The sequence below is a fragment of the Chelonia mydas genome, chromosome 11 (assembly GCF_015237465.2).
Source record: "Chelonia mydas isolate rCheMyd1 chromosome 11, rCheMyd1.pri.v2, whole genome shotgun sequence".
Taxonomy (NCBI): Eukaryota; Metazoa; Chordata; order Testudines; family Cheloniidae; genus Chelonia; species Chelonia mydas.
Genome location: NC_051251.2, coordinates 1,024,851 through 1,040,102, shown reverse-complemented (window position 1 = coordinate 1,040,102; position 15,252 = coordinate 1,024,851). Strand labels below are relative to the sequence as shown.

General features: G+C 63.4%; 1 protein-coding gene across 3 annotated transcripts; it reads left to right on the top strand.

Moving 5' to 3' along the window:
* Nucleotides 1–573: 573 nt before the first annotated feature.
* Nucleotides 574–14,844, top strand: GMPPA (GDP-mannose pyrophosphorylase A). 3 transcript variants are annotated; one of them, XM_037912815.2, is made up of 14 exons: nt 574–672; nt 1,440–1,489; nt 2,132–2,229; nt 2,433–2,536; nt 6,276–6,468; nt 6,583–6,642; nt 6,866–6,996; nt 7,125–7,139; nt 12,754–12,888; nt 13,128–13,225; nt 13,490–13,536; nt 13,664–13,756; nt 14,259–14,427; nt 14,598–14,844. In XM_037912815.2, the coding sequence occupies exons 2-14, from the start codon at nt 1,450–1,452 to the stop codon at nt 14,696–14,698; spliced, it is 1,284 nt and encodes a 427-aa protein (XP_037768743.1). In that variant the 5' UTR covers nt 574–672; nt 1,440–1,449; the 3' UTR covers nt 14,699–14,844. The 3 variants fall into 3 exon arrangements, with proteins under 3 accessions (XP_037768743.1, XP_037768744.1, XP_043380875.1); XM_043524940.1 differs by having other exon boundaries at nt 631–672; nt 1,437–1,489; XM_037912816.2 differs by lacking the exon at nt 7,125–7,139.
* Nucleotides 14,845–15,252: the final 408 nt, after the last annotated feature.

Here is a 15,252-nt window from a genome sequence, read left to right as displayed (position 1 = left end):
CGGATCTGACCCAACCCCCGCCCCGGCTGTGTGCCCCGCCACCCTCACCCCACGGATCTGACCCAACCCCCCTGCACCCCGGCTGTGTGCCCCGCCCCCTCGCCCCACGGATCTGACCCAACCCCCCCGCCCCGCCTGTGTGCCCCGCCCCACGGATCTGACCCAACCCCCGCCCCGCTTGTGTGCCCCGCCCCCCCCGCCCCATGGATCTGACCCAACCCCCCTGCACCCCGGCTGTGTGCCCCGCCCCACGGATCTGACCCAACCCCCGCGCCCCGGCTGTGTGCCCCGCCCCCCCCGCCCCACGGATCTGACCCAACCCCCCCCCCGGCTGTGTGCCCCGCCCCCCCCCGCCCCATGGATCTGACCCAACCCCCCTGCACCCCGGCTGTGTGCCCCGCCCCCGCCGCCCCACGGATCTGACCCAACCTCCCCCCCCGGCTGTGTGCCCCGCCCCCCCCGCCCCCCGGATCTGACCCAACCCCCCCCCCGGCTGTGTGCCCCGCCCCACGGATCTGACCCAACCCCCCCCCCGGCTGTGTGCCCCGCCCCCCGGATCTGACCCCCCTTCCTAGAACTACAACTCCCGGCAGGCCCCGCGCGAGGCCGGAGGCGCTGACGTGGCCGGAAGTGGAGCCGCTCGGAGCCTCGCCGAGACCCGCCGTCACCCCGGTAACGGGCAGCCCAGGACCCCCCGGCCTCGCCGCTCCGACCCCCCCCCCAGACCCCCCCTTCTCGGTCCGACCCCTCCCCCCAGGGTGGCGCGGGGGGGCGGTGCGCGTAGCGGGTCCGGGGGGGCGGGGTCCCGGGCACTCGGGGGGCGCCGGGGGGCGGGGTCCCGGGCACTCGGGGGGCGCCGGGGGGCGGGGTCCCGGGCACTGGGGGGGCGCCGTGGGGCGGGGTCCCGGGCACTCGGGGGGGCGCCGTGGGGCGGGGTCCCGGGCACTCGGGGGGCGCCGGGGGGCGGGGTCCCGGGCACTGGGGGGGCGCGGGGTCCCGGGCACTCGGGGGGGGGCGGGGTCCCGGGCACTGGGGGGGCGCGGGGTCCCGGGCACTCGGGGGGGCGCCGTGGGGCGGGGTCCCGGGCACTGGGGGGGCGCCGTGGGGCGGGGTCCCGGGCACTCGGGGGGGCGCCGGGGGGCGGGGTCCCGGGCACTCGGGGGGGCGCCGTGGGGCGGGGTCCCGGGCACTGGGGGGGCGCCGGGGGGCGGGGTCCCGGGCACTCGGGGGGGCGGGGTCCCGGGCACTCGGGGGGGCGCCGTGGGGCGGGGTCCCGGGCACTCGGGGGGCGCCGTGGGGCGGGGTCCCGGGCACTCGGGGGGGCGCCGTGGGGCGGGGTCCCGGGCACTCGGGGGGCGCCGTGGGGCGGGGTCCGAGGGCTGGGCGGGCCGGGCTGGGGGCTCGGGGGCTCTGTCCCAGTCGCTCTGTCTCCACGGCAGGTCTGTGAAGATGCTCAAGGCCGTGATCCTCATCGGGGGGCCGCAGAAAGGTGAGACCCGGCCCCTCGCCCGCGTTGCCGGCCCCCTGGGCTCGGCCCCCGTTCCTCCGGGGCAGGGGTGGTGTCCGCCCCACAGCGCCGCCAATCCTGCCCAGGACCCGCCGGCCCCTCCCCTCGCTCCCGCCAGCCCCTGCCGTGCCCCGGGGCCTCGCGTCCCCCCAGGCTCCGCCGGCTTTGGCCTCTGCCGCGGCCGGCTGGACCCTGAGCACCCCGGGGCCTCGCCCCTCTTCCCTCCGCCGTTGCCTCACCCCCTTTGCTCCACGCGGCTGCCAGCCCCTCCTGTGTCCTGCTCCCCTCAGCCCTGCCGCTCATCCCTTGGGGCTCAGCCCCCCGGGCTGGCCACCTTGCCGCGGCTTGGCTTCCCTGGCGCTGCCCAGTGGCCGCTGCGCCTGGCTGATGCTGGGCTGGCATGGCTGCTCTGATGCGCGCGTGCGCCTGCCTCGTGGCCCTGGCATGGGGCGCGGTGCGTGGAGCGGGAGCTGCGGCTGGCCCCGAAAGCTCCTGGCTACCTGTCTGGTGGTGGGAAGGAGCCGACCCGGGGGTCTCCGGGGGTCTGTGCAGCGCCGGTGAGCCGGCCTGGCCGGGAAACCCTCCATGTCTGCTGTCCCCTGAGCCCCTCATTCCTTCCCTCAGGGACTCGCTTCCGGCCCTTGTCCTTCGAAGTCCCGAAGCCGCTGTTCCCGGTGGCTGGGGTGCCCATGATCCAGCACCACATCGAGGCCTGCACCAAGGTAACGGGCCAGCCGCGTGCAAGGGCTGGGCCCACCTGTGCAGGGCACAAGGGTCGTTCGGCTCCACGGCTCTCAGCCCGGGGTAAATGCTAGCCTGAGCCCATGGGAGGGCGAGGGCAAGTCCTGGCCCTGGGGGGAGGTGTCACCTGGGGCTGGGGGCTGGGTTCTCTTCTCACCTAACCGATGTGTGTCCGGCCTCCCAGGTTCCAAGCCTGAAGGAGATTCTCCTCGTGGGCTTCTACCAGCCCACCGAAGCCCTGAGCCGCTTCCTGGTGTCTGCACAGCAGGAGTTTAAAATCCCCATCAGGTGGGTGGGAAGGAGCCTCCTGCCTGGGGGCTTTCCATGCTGGGTGGGAGAGTGACCACACTGGGCCAGACCAAAGGTCCATCTAGCTCAGAATCCTGCCTCTGATCGTGGCCAATGCCAGGTGCCCCAGAGGCTAGGGACACCGTCCCTGCCCATCCTGGCTGGGAGCCATTGACGGGTCTGTCCTCCAGGAACGTATCTAGGTCTTTTTTCAACCCTACTGTAGTTTTGGCCTTCACAACATTCCCTGAAAACCAGTTCCACAGGTTGACTCTGCGTTGTGCGAAGAAATACTTCCTTTTATTTGTTTTAAACCTGCTGCCTCTTAATTTCATAGTTCTTGTGTTAGGAGGAGTAAATGATACGTCCTTAGTCACTCTCTCCACACCCGTCGTGACTTTATAGACCGCTGTCATATTCTCCCTTAGTCGTCTCTTTTCCAAGATGAAAAGTCCCAGTCTTATTAATCTCTCCTCATATGGCAGCCGTTCCATACCCCTCATCAGTTTTGTTGCCCTTTTCCAATTCCAAAATATCTTTTTTGAGATGGGGCGACCACATCTGCACGCAGTATTCAAGGTGTTGGCGTACCAAGGATTTATACAAAGGCAACAGGATATTTTCTGTCTTCTTATCTCTCCCTTTTCTAATGGTTCCTAACATTCTGTTCGCTTTTTTGGCTGCTGCTGCCCATTGAGCAGATGTGTTCACAGAACTCTCCACAGTGACTCCAAGATCTCTCTCTTGAGTGGTCACAGCTAATTTAGACCCATCATTGTATATGTCTAGTTGGGATGATGTTTTCCAATGAGCATCACTTTGCATTGATCAACACTGAATTTCATCTGCCATTGTGTTGCCCCGTCAGCCAGTTTCGAGAGATCCCTTTGTAGCTCTTCGCAGTCTGCCTGGGACTTCACTATCTTGAGTAGTTTTGTACCATCTGCAAATGTTGCCCCCTCGCTGTTTTCCACCTTTTGCAGGTCCGTTATGACTGTGTTGTACAGCACCGCTCCCAGCACAGACCCCTGGGGACACCACTATTTACCTCTCTCCATTCTGAAAACCGACCATTTATTCCTCCCCTTTGTTTCCTGTCTTTTAACCAGTTACCGACCCATGAGAGGACCTTTCCTCTTACCCCATGGCAGCTCACTTTGCTTAAGGTCCTTTGGCGAGGGACCTTGTGTCACGGAATGTGGGGGAGTCCAGGCCCTGCACCCCTCTTCCTGGGATTCACTGAGACTCTCAGCCAGCCAGTAAAACGGAAGGTTTATTGGACACCAGGAACACAGTCTAAAACGGAGCTTGTGGGTACAACCAGGACCCCTCAGTCAAGTCCTTTTGGGGGAGCAGGGAGCTTAGACCCCAGCCCTGGGGTTCCCTGCGTTCCACCACCCAGCCCCAAACTGAAACTAAACCCCCCCCAGTAGGCTCCCTCCTGCAGCCTTTGTTCACATTCCTGGGCAGAGGTGTCACCTCCCCCTCCCGACTCAGGTTACCGGCTCTCCGGTCTCCCATTGAAACTCCCCTGCCACATTCCCAGGTCAACACTCCCCCCTCCCTGCTGCGTCACACCTTGTCAAAGGCTTTCTGAAAATCTAAGTACACTCTATCCACTGGATCCCCCTTGTCCACGCACCTGTTGACCCTCTCAGAGAATTCTAGTAGATTGGTGAGGCCTGATTTCCCTTTCAAACGCCATGTTGACGGTCCCACAATCTGTGTCCATCTCCGTGGCTGGTAATTCTGTTCTTCGCTGTCGTTTCCCCTGTTTGCCTGGTGCTGAAGTCAGGCTTCCCAGCTGGGATCCCCTCTGGAGCCTGAGGTGTCTGGTTGAGCCTCCTGCTTTAGCACCCCCGGGCTACCCCCGCCTCCTCCCGAGCCCAGCCCCATGTGGCCAGGCAGCTGTCCCTGTGGGATCCCTGCAGGCCCCTGGGCAACAGGGTCCCAGTCTGATGCTGCCATTCCCCTGGGTCTGTTCTGCACTTGCTGAGCCCCCCGAGCGTGGGGACGAGGAGTCCTGTCCCTCCCCTGCCATAGAAGTCTTGCTCCCAGGAGAAGGGCCCGGGACAGCTGTCCTGTGTCCCCCTCACGGTCCCGAGGCTGCACTGGTGCTGCCTGTCACGGACTCACAGGTCGTGCCCACTCTTGGCCCATATGGTCCCTGTGGGGATCCCCCTTCAGTGTGACAGCCCTTCTCGGGGGCCACCCTCTCTCTCTCGGGTTAAGCCCCTCCACCTCCTGGAGCCGCACCTCTCTGAGCCTCCAGCACGCCTGTCTCTGCCTTGGGCCCCTCAGGGAGTCCACTCACTCTGGACACCCAGGGCCTCAACTCCCAGAGGGAATAACGCAACCCTGTTCTCTAGACTGGAGCGAGACTGAGCCAGCGTAACAGAGGAGGGTTTATTGAGCATCTGACCCCAGCACAGGAAACTCTCAGGGCCCTCAGGCCTGGCCTCCCCCAGCCCAGTACATCTAAGTCTCTCCTGCATCCAGGTGGGCTCTGCCTGCTCCCTCTCTCCAGTCCCAAGCCCCCCTGCTTCCCAGCTGGACCTCTGAGATCCCCGAACCCAAGTCCCCTCTGTCTATTGTCTTCTCTCCTGGTAAACAGGGTCGCCTGGGCCCCTCTCCCCGCTTCTGTGCTCTGGCCCCTCTGGCTGGACCCGGCTGGTCAGGTCACCGGGGTCCTCTCTCCGCAGCCCATTGTCCTCCCACTGGCCAGACCCAGCTGGGACTCCTGAGCTGGGCCTCCCGGTCCCCAGTCGCTGGGGTCTCCATTCTCCAGGCCATTGGCTGGGGTCCCAAGTTCCCTCGCCGGTCCTGTGTCCCAACAAACTCCCTCTCCCATCCCCTCGTTAAACCCGTAACACCCAGGGAAACTGAGTCCCACCCCCTCTGCATGCAAACCATAGGAAAACCAAGAAAAAACCAAGGGAACCCCCCAGTTAGTCACACTGCCGTAGCAGGGAAACTTCTGGCCATGCCCCGACTTGGCCTGCAGGTTGTCCCAGACTTGCAGGCTGAGTGCTTGGGAACCACGCTAAGAAAAGCCAGCCAGGGCTCTGGGGCAGCGTCTGCCCTCAGGGCCGCTCACCAGGGCCAGGAGCCTGCCTGGCTTCAGCGCCTCCTGGGTCTGACCTCGGAGATTCAGCCCCCGGCTCCCCACCTCACAGCGAGTCCCCCTGGACAGGACCCCTGGGGAGCCTTACACCTCCCCAAAGGGCCCTGCCCCCCTCTCCCAGCCAGCATGGGGCACAGACGGGTTATTAGTCATGGGGACCCCAGCGTAGGACAGAGCTTTGGAGCACAGAAATCAGGGACCTGCCGCAAAGTCCAGCTTGGGGGGATCCAGGGCCCAGAGCTCTGGGTGTCCCCTTCCCCACCAATCCCAAACCAGGAGACTGACCCCTTCTAGCAGCCCAGCCTCCGTCACCCCCAGCTGCCCCCCTGCGGCCTTTGTCTCCTTCCTGGGCAAACAAGTCCCCTGGTCTCTGTTCTCCAGCACGCCGGCTGGTTCTGGCAGGGGAGGGGCCCGGCTGTCAGTTGCCGGGATTCAGGGTGTCGGCTGGTCTCCGTGCCCCATTAGCCACTCGGCGTCACACCTGCCCTCTAGGGGTCCCTGCAACGATCACACCCCCTGTCCCACCACCTAGATACTTGAGTAACACACAGGGGGAACTGAGGCACACACAATATTCAGAGAAAAGATTAAGAAAGTTCCCACTTGGTCACACAGGTACCTGCAGGAGTATGCGGCGCTGGGCACGGGCGGTGGCATCTATCACTTCCGAGACCAGATCCTGTCGGGTGGTCCCGAGGCCTTCTTCGTCCTCAATGCAGACGTGTGCTCGGAGTTCCCCCTGCCAGAGATGCTGGCCTTCCAGCAGCAGCGTGGAGACCCGCACGGCTTTGTCATGCTGGGCACCACGGTGAGCGGGGGGCTGCCCTGGGTTTCCGCGGCAGGTGGCCGGCTGGGAGCCTCGGGACACCTCTGCCCAGGTTCCTTGGGCATGGAGCCCGCTGACGCTGTCCCCTTTCCACAGGCCAACAGGAAGCAGTCCCTGAACTATGGCTGCATCGTGGCCAACACAGAGACGTGTGAGGTAAGGGGCTGGGACCACATGGGCAGCGCTGCCCACGCTGGGTGATGGCCGTGCTGTGGGGTGCCTTGGCCCGTGTGGGGCAGGAGCATCGTGTGCTGTGGCCCCGATGCAGCGTTGCTCTCCCAGCTACCTGTGTCCAGTTCCCAGCATTCGCCCTGGCTGGTGCCCGGTGGGGTGGCACTGGCGAGCCAGGTTGGGGCGCTCATGGCACCTTGCCCCCCAGGTCCTGCACTATGTGGAGAAGCCCAGCACCTTCGTCAGCGAGATCATCAACTGCGGCATCTACCTGTTCACGCCCACCATCTTCCAGCACATCGGCGAGGTCTTCCAGAGAACCGAGCAGGAGCTGCTCCTGTGAGTGCCCCCCCAGCCCCCCCGGCCTGGTGCCTGGGGCTGCAGCCACCACGCTCATCTTCCATCTCTTTCTTTTCCCACCTTCTCTCCTCCTCTGCCATCCTCACTCGCTGCCTGACCTGCACCAGGTGCTCTTGCCTTGGGTAAGTCTCTGTCGCCCCTCTCCCAGCCTGCGGCAGTACCTGGGCACGTGCGCCCTCCATGGGGCATTTATTGCCAGCTGTCACGGAGTCCAATGGGCGATACTCTGGAACTGCTCCCCATGAAGCCAGTCAGGACTCTGGGGCAGTCGCCTTTCTGTGAGCAGCCTGTCTTCAGGACACACAGCTCACCCAGCTTCCACCTTCCTGGGTCTGACCTCGGAGCATTCAGCATCCTCTGCCCCTCCGTGCGCTTCCCACAGCGAGTCCACCCAGGCGGGCTCCCGGGGAAGCCAGAGGGTCCTGCACCCCAACTTCGCAGTCAGACGTGACTCTCAGCCAGACAGTAAAACAGAGGTTTATTAGATGACAGGAACATGGTCTAAAACAGAGCTTGCAGGTGCAGAGAACAGGACCCCTCAGCTGGGTCCATTTTGGGGGCGGGGGGCAGTGAGCCAGACAACCACGTCTGCACTTCACTCCATGTCCCAGCCAGCCCCAAACTGAAACTCCCTCCAGCCCCTCCTCCTCTGGGCTTTGTTCCTTTCCCGGGCCAGGAGGTCACCTGATTCCTTTGTTCTCCAACCCTTTAGCTCTCACCTTGCAGGGGGGAAGAGCTCAGGCCATCAGTTGCCAGGAAACAGGGTGTTGGCCATTCTGTGTGTCCAGACTCCTGCACACACCTGCCCTCTAGGGCTCTGCAATGATCATACACCCTTACCCCACCCCCTAGATACTTAAGAACTTCATAGGGGAACTGAGTCACCCCCACACTATTCAGAGGAAACATTAAGAACAGTCCCACTTCATCACATCTCTCCCCCCTTCGAGATCGAACTGAGCGGGGTCACTTTAGCCAGTGACCTGGGGAAGTTCGAAGCCACCAACGTTCCCATGGATGCCCCAGCATCTCTCCAATTCCTTGGTAGGAGTTACACCAGGCCCTTCCAGTTTCACGCTCTCCCTTAGGTCGGGGGTGGTCGATAGCACTCACAGGCCACATGTGGGAAGGTTTATGCGGCCCGTGCCCTTTGGCCACCCCAAAACCCCAGGGGGTCAAACTGGGATTGGGTCTTCTCCCCATCAAGCTGGCCAAACACAGCCACTTGGTTATAGGACGGTTTAACTTTCTTAACAGCTTTCACTTCATCTGAGACCTTCTCAAGGCTCTCCACACTGGATCTTTCAACAGGACAGTCAGTGGATCCATTCACAACAGAAAATTTCTGGCTGTTAGGAACTGAAACTGTCTTGATTAAATCACTTTCACACCCTTCAGTGGCAGTAAACTGCTTGCAAAGACTCCATGAGGATTCCTTTCCCTAGGGCTTTTCTATGCAACAATTCACCCCTCACAGAAATTCTGCCCTTACCCTCTTTACCTAGGGCTTGCTCTAGAGGAACACTTCCCTGAGCAACAACAGACTCTTTCTGGGTCTCCCTTACATCCAGAATTACCTCTGGCCCATCCGGCGGATTCCTACACAATCCCCTTTCAGGCAAACTGACAGACTTCCTAGAGAAAAGGTCAGAAGCATTCTCCTTCCCTTTGCCACACACAAGTTCAGGAATCTTTTCCTTCTTGCTACAGGTTTCCACACCCTCAGTAGGTAACACAATCACACACCTTCATGCTCTCCTTGTGCCCTGGCTAGGATCTCACCCTGACTAGACAGAGTTGCGACACCCTTTCCCAACAAAACACTAGCAACAGGCAAAATACAAGCACCAGAATTGTCTGGGCTCTGGGATTTTACATAGACACTAACTGGATGCGACCTAGTTACAGGGCCATTCTCCTGAGCAGACCCAAACTTAGGACCCTTCCCTTCCTGGGCTTTAGCTGAATCCAGAACCAACTCTGAGACAACTGCACTATCCTCAACCATCACAGGCTGAAAGGCCCCTTCTGTCTGCTCCACAGACAAAGAAGAGCCGGACACACTTTCTCCTTTCCTAGACACACAGCTTGGGATCTCTTTCCCCTTGTCCCAGCACACAATGCTGGTCACAGACAACTGCTTGGAGATCAGGGTAGCTCCCTCCATAGGCAAGTCAATACCCCTGACAGACACAGGCACATTTCCTTCCCTGTCCCAATTCTCCACCCAGCTAACAGGTAAGGTCCAGGGACACTCATCTTCCACTCTCCTCGCCTTCCCACCCTGCTGACTAGACACAGCCATCGGCTCACAAGGCTGCCTAGGCTCATCCAGACTTTCCTTACCAACACCTTGCCACTCCCCACAGATCCCCTGCCCTGCCTGTGTCTCCCCCCACTCAGCTGGGGTCTTATCTTCCCCCTTGCTCAGCACTGCCCTTGCTGTCCCAGTGAGGGTAGGCAGCGAGCTCGCTGCTTTCCTCACAGCATCAGAGCCAGCGTGAGCCCCTTCTCCAGTGTGCAAGGGCGCAGGGAGCATCTCTCTGTCCCACCCAGCCCCAGGGGTCTGGTTACAGGCAGGCAGGTAGCCTGAGCCTAGCCGCTCCTCCCTGCTGCCAGCCAGGTCATCTGCATTTTCACTGACCATTTCCCTCTCCACCGATTGGTTCCCTGGATTCAAATTCAAACCCTTGGCAGTTACAGGAGCAGGGTCTGGATCCTGTCCCAAAGAGACACAGTCACCCCACAACAGGGTCTCGCAGCCGATATCCCGGAGAACCCCAACAACCAGCCAGCCTGACCCCTCCTGGGTCTGCACAGGGATCTGGGCAGTAGGCAGGGCGAGGGGCTTCATCCCTGGGACCCTTACCCAGCTCACACAGCCCCTCAGCATCTGAGGCTGCACCACCCAGGGCCTGACAACAGTTCTCTCTGTCCCAGGATCTCGCCACCCCAGGAATGTCTCCCCATTGACCATCACCTTCCGCTCCCCCTGGGGGTCCGAGGGGCCCGACCCCAGGAAACTCCACACAGACATATAGGTTGGGACCAGGAGTGGGAGCCCGTCCACCTCCCCATCCATCTGGCTGACGGAGTCTACGGCCTTGGGACCCAGCGAGGGAGCTAGACACCGGGGCTTTTCCGCAGGGTCCCCCTGGTTCAGATCTCCAGCCTGCTCAAAGGCAGTGAGGTGGGCATCCACATCCCCCCACTCCTTAACCAGGGGCAGCAATTTAGTCTCGAGGTTCCCTGCGGAACTGGCCCCCCGGGGTCTATCCCCACTCACACCTGGGAGGTCCCCTAGGCCTCTCCGCTCCCCCACCGCCAGTTCATGCTGCTGCTGCTTCTGCAGCTCTTTCTCGGGCTCTCGCTGTCTCTCACAGTCCTCTTGCTCTCTCGGACTCAGCTCCAACCCATGCATCTCCGATCCCCGGATGGGGAACCCGATCGTGAAGACCCTCGTCTGGTCGGGGACAGGAGTCTTGGCGATGCCTGGCTACCACTCCAGCTGCTCCCAGATCCTGCGATAGCCCCATTTGGGTCAGGAATCTGTCCCTTAGAGCGGTCCTCCTCCTGCAGCTGCACGATTAACTGTGCCTTGGTGAACTTTCCAATGCTCAACCCTCGCTTTCTGCATCGGGTTACAATGTCCTTCTTAAGGAAACAGTGACAGGCCGTCACTCCGCTCTTCCCACGTTGTTGTGGACTCACAAGCCTGTGTGCTCTCAGCTCCCCACGGTTTCCAGGAAGAACCCCAAGTATGCCAGCTTTTTCGAGGTCACCACCTCTTTGCCAGGGTCGAGCTGCAGACTCCTCCGCCCCTTGGACTGCTCGCTGCAATCCCCAGGGGAACCCTGTTACTGCAAAAGTCCTTCTCTCTCCCAGGGCCAAGCCGCAGGCTCCTCCACCCCTGAGCCTGCTCACTGCAGTCCCCAGGGGGACCCCATTACTGCACAGTCCTTCTCGCTGGTCACACACTCCCAGGGGTTTACCGCCCCCTGAAACCGCTCCTCTCTGAGCCTTCAGCACGCCTGGTCCTCGTCAATCCCCCTTCGTTTTACTGCTCCCCAGTCACTTACTGCAGGAAGCGCCATCCACGGGGTGCAGTACATCCCACCGCTGCCACCAGTTGTCACGGAGTCCAATGGGCGATACTCTGGAACTGCTCCCCATGAAGCCAGTCAGGACTCTGGGGCAGTCGCCTTTCTGTGAGCAGCCTGTCTTCAGGACACACAGCTCACCCAGCTTCCACCTTCCTGGGTCTGACCTCGGAGCATTCAGCATCCTCTGCCCCTCCGTGCGCTTCCCACAGCGAGTCCACCCAGGCGGGCTCCCGGGGAAGCCAGAGGGTCCTGCACCCCAACTTCGCAGTCAGACGTGACTCTCAGCCAGACAGTAAAACAGAGGTTTATTAGATGACAGGAACATGGTCTAAAACAGAGCTTGCAGGTGCAGAGAACAGGACCCCTCAGCTGGGTCCATTTTGGGGGCGGGGGGCAGTGAGCCAGACAACCACGTCTGCACTTCACTCCATGTCCCAGCCAGCCCCAAACTGAAACTCCCTCCAGCCCCTCCTCCTCTGGGCTTTGTTCCTTTCCCGGGCCAGGAGGTCACCTGATTCCTTTGTTCTCCAACCCTTTAGCTCTCACCTTGCAGGGCGGAAGAGCTCAGGCCATCAGTTGCCAGGAAACAGGGTGTTGGCCATTCTGTGTGTCCAGACTCCTGCACACACCTGCCCTCTAGGGCTCTGCAATGATCATACACCCTTACCCCACCCCCTAGATACTTAAGAACTTCATAGGGGAACTGAGTCACCCCCACACTATTCAGAGGAAACATTAAGAACAGTCCCACTTCATCACACCAGCTCCCTCCCGGAGCCCCACTTCGCCGCTCCCTGCTTCCACCTGCTGCTCCGCTAAAGCCCTGGTGCTGAGCTGGGATCGGGCTCCTGGGCATTCGGGGGACAACGGCCCTGGGGGCCCCCCAGCTCCCTGCACTGCTGCATCACAGGGCCCAGGGCTCGCCCTGCAGCAGGGACCGTGACACGGGCCGTTCCCAGCCACACTCTCTGTGCAGGGGGACAGGTGGGAGTTCAGGGCAGAGGAGAAACCCATCTCGCCCTGAAAAGCACCTGCTGCTGGGGCGGGAGGGGCTCTGATGCTGGGTGTGTCGCTCTCCGGGGCACTTATGAGGTGCTCCTGACCTGCCAGCTCTGTCCCTGCCGGGGGCCCAGGCTGTGCCTGTCTGGGCCAGCCGCGGACACAGCCAGCCGAGGCGCTGGCAGTCAGGGGTGGGCTCAGAGCACAGGGCTGGGGAAGGAGCCGGTGCCGTGCTTAGCACCTGCCCTGGATGGAGGCGCAGAGCGGGCAGCCCGCGGGTTGGCCACGCCAGCTGCCAGCAGATCTGGTCTCGCCCCACTAGGCCCAAACAGAATCTGGCTCGGGGCCATGGCCAGGCTGTTCCCTTTGGCAGCCCCCTCCCACGGCTCCTTCTGCCCTTCTGCAAAGTGGGGAGGGGCAGGTGGTGAGTGCTGGAGCTGCTGGATTCCTGCTGGCACCGCTGCCCGCACCTGGGGCCTGCAGAAGGGGCCCTGGCTGCTGGCAGAGGGAGCTGGGATTTCGGCAGCCCGAGCCCTGCTCTGCTGCTCAGGTGCATGGCCATGCCAGGGGCAGTAATCCCGGCTCAGCCCCCCAGCAGAGCCCTCGCCCTCACCCTGTGCCTCTTGCCCGGCAGGGAGGAGAGCAGCAACGGCTGGCAGCGGGCCGAGGTGATCCGGCTGGAGCAGGACGTCTTCACGGCGCTGGCCGGGCGCGGCAAGCTCTACGTCTACAAAACCGACGGGTTCTGGAGCCAGATCAAATCGGCTGGGTGGGTGTTGGCCAGCGGGGGGGGAGCGGGTGGGCGGCAGTGTCCCTTGCACTGTTCGGAGCTGGGCTCAGTTCAGGCCTGGTCCAGTCGGGGGGTCCCTGTCGAAGCCCTGGAGGAGCAGCCTCGCCGCTAGGCGCTGCCTGACTGTGGTGCCGGCCCCCGCGGGGGCGCTTGCCCGGCTGGCTCCTTCGGACGCTGCGAGGTGGGGCCCGGTCACTGATTCGCTCCTTTCCCCCCAGCTCTGCCATCTACGCCAGCCGCCTGTACCTGAGCCAGTACGGACAGTGCCACCCGGAGAGACTGGCCCGGAACAGCCCCGGGGGGCCCACCATCCGAGGTACCCTCCCACACACTGCCCCTGCCAGCTCGGCTGGGCTCGCTGCTAGCTGGGCCCTGCGCACCCCGGGCCGGAGCCGGGCTCCCCTCTCGCCACGAGGGGTCCCAGCCGGGGATGAGACCCGTGGGCGCTAGGCCTGCCCTGTGGGCACAGGGGGGTCTGCAGGGCAGAGGCTGTGGCTGGGCTCTGGGCAGGTCCTCTCCCTGCCTAGCCCAGAGGGGGGTGGGGTAGACCCACATCCCCTCACCCTTGTTTGTGTTGCAGGGAACGTGTACATCCACCCGACAGCTTCCATCGACCACAGCGCCGTGGTGAGTGCAGGGCTGGGGCTGGGCCGGCCGGGGGGGGCAGCGTGTTTCCAGCGCCGGCCTGGAGGGGGGTTTCTCTGGGCCGGCTGGGCGGACGCTGCTCATTGCCTGCCCTGCTCTCTCGCTCCAGCTGGGCCCCAATGTCTCCATCGGGAAGGGGGTGACGGTGGGAGCCGGCGTGCGTGTGCGAGAGTCCATCATCCTGCACGGGGCATCGCTGCAGGTAGGGGCGGGCCCCGCTGGGGGAGGGCAGGGGGGCGCCTGTCAGTCCCCGGCTATGGGCGGAGATGGCAGCGTGAGCTCCCAGATCAGCTCAGCCAACCGCATGTACGGCTGGGAGCCGTGTCCTCTGTTCCCCAGCTCTGCCAAGGCCCCTCTGTCCTGGGCAACCCCACAAAACCCCCCACTGCCCAGCCCTGGGGCCCCTCACTCCCGACCCACAGCCCCCTGCTAGCCCAGCCCTGACCCCCCCCCACCCCCCGAATTCTGCCTGTGCCCCTCAATCCCAACACACGGCCCCCTGCTAGCCCAGCCCTGGGCTCCCACCGCTCCTCTGCCGGTGCCCCGCACTCCCGACCTGCAGCCCCGCTGCTACAGGCCACTAGACTACTGCACCTCATTTCTCTGGCTCCCCACCCGGAGGCCAGGCTGTGCCCAGGGCTGGTGCCCCCTCTGTGATCTGTCTGAGCTGCAGCACCCCTCACCCTGCGCCACCCTCTCCCCAGGATCACACCTGTGTGCTCAACAGCATTGTGGGCTGGGACAGCACCATCGGGCGCTGGGCCCGGGTCGAGGGGACGCCCAGTGACCCGAACCCCAACGACCCCTACGCTAAAATCGACAGTGAGACCCTCTTCAGGGACGGCAGGCTCACGCCCTCCATCACCATCCTGGGTAGGTCTGACCCCCCCCGGCCCTGGGCCCCTGCTCTCCTCCCCGCTCCCCAGGACCTGGCTGTGGAGGGTGCATGGGGGGCAGCCTCGGGTCCCCCAGCTGTGATTTTCCTGTGGGGCGGGGCCTCCGGCTCGCCCCCAGCTGACAGTGGCTCTGGTCTCCCCACGCAGGCTGTAACGTCACCATCCCCGCAGAGGTCGTGATCCTCAACTCCATCGTCCTGCCCCACAAGGAGCTGAGCCGCAGCTTCAAGAACCAGATCATCCTGTGAGGGGCCCGCTGGGAGCTGGGGACCGACGGCCTCCCCCTCCGGCTCAGGGTTCTCAGGCGGCCCCGGCCTGTGCGTGGCTCAGCTCCCCCTGCAGTCCAGCTAGCTGCTCTGGCCAGGCCATGCCCTGGGCCTGTCCAGCCACTCCATAGACAGACATTAACGCAATTGCATCAGCCCCTCCCCTGTGGGGTGGATCCGGTCCCCTGCCCGGCTCAGCCCAGCCCGGAAACCTGCTCCCTGGGGTGTCACAGCCCTGCTGAGCCGGCACCAGCCCCTCCCTCTGTCCGTGGGCCCAAGGCCGGGCCTCTGGCTGTGTTTGTCCTGCCCCTCGAGCCCCCCTGGCCAGGCTGCGGGGCGCTGGGAGGGGGTTGTCGGGTCTGCACCGTCCTTGGCCAGCCCCTGCAGCGTTAAACTGGGCGCCTCGCTGGAGTCACGTGCAGGCTGCTGGCGCATGGGCTGTGATGGCTGCTGGGGCCAGCAAACAGCATCCGGCAGCGAGACCTGCCCCGAGCAGGAGGAGAAGGAATCCAGCCTGCGGCCAGCCCTTGTGTGAT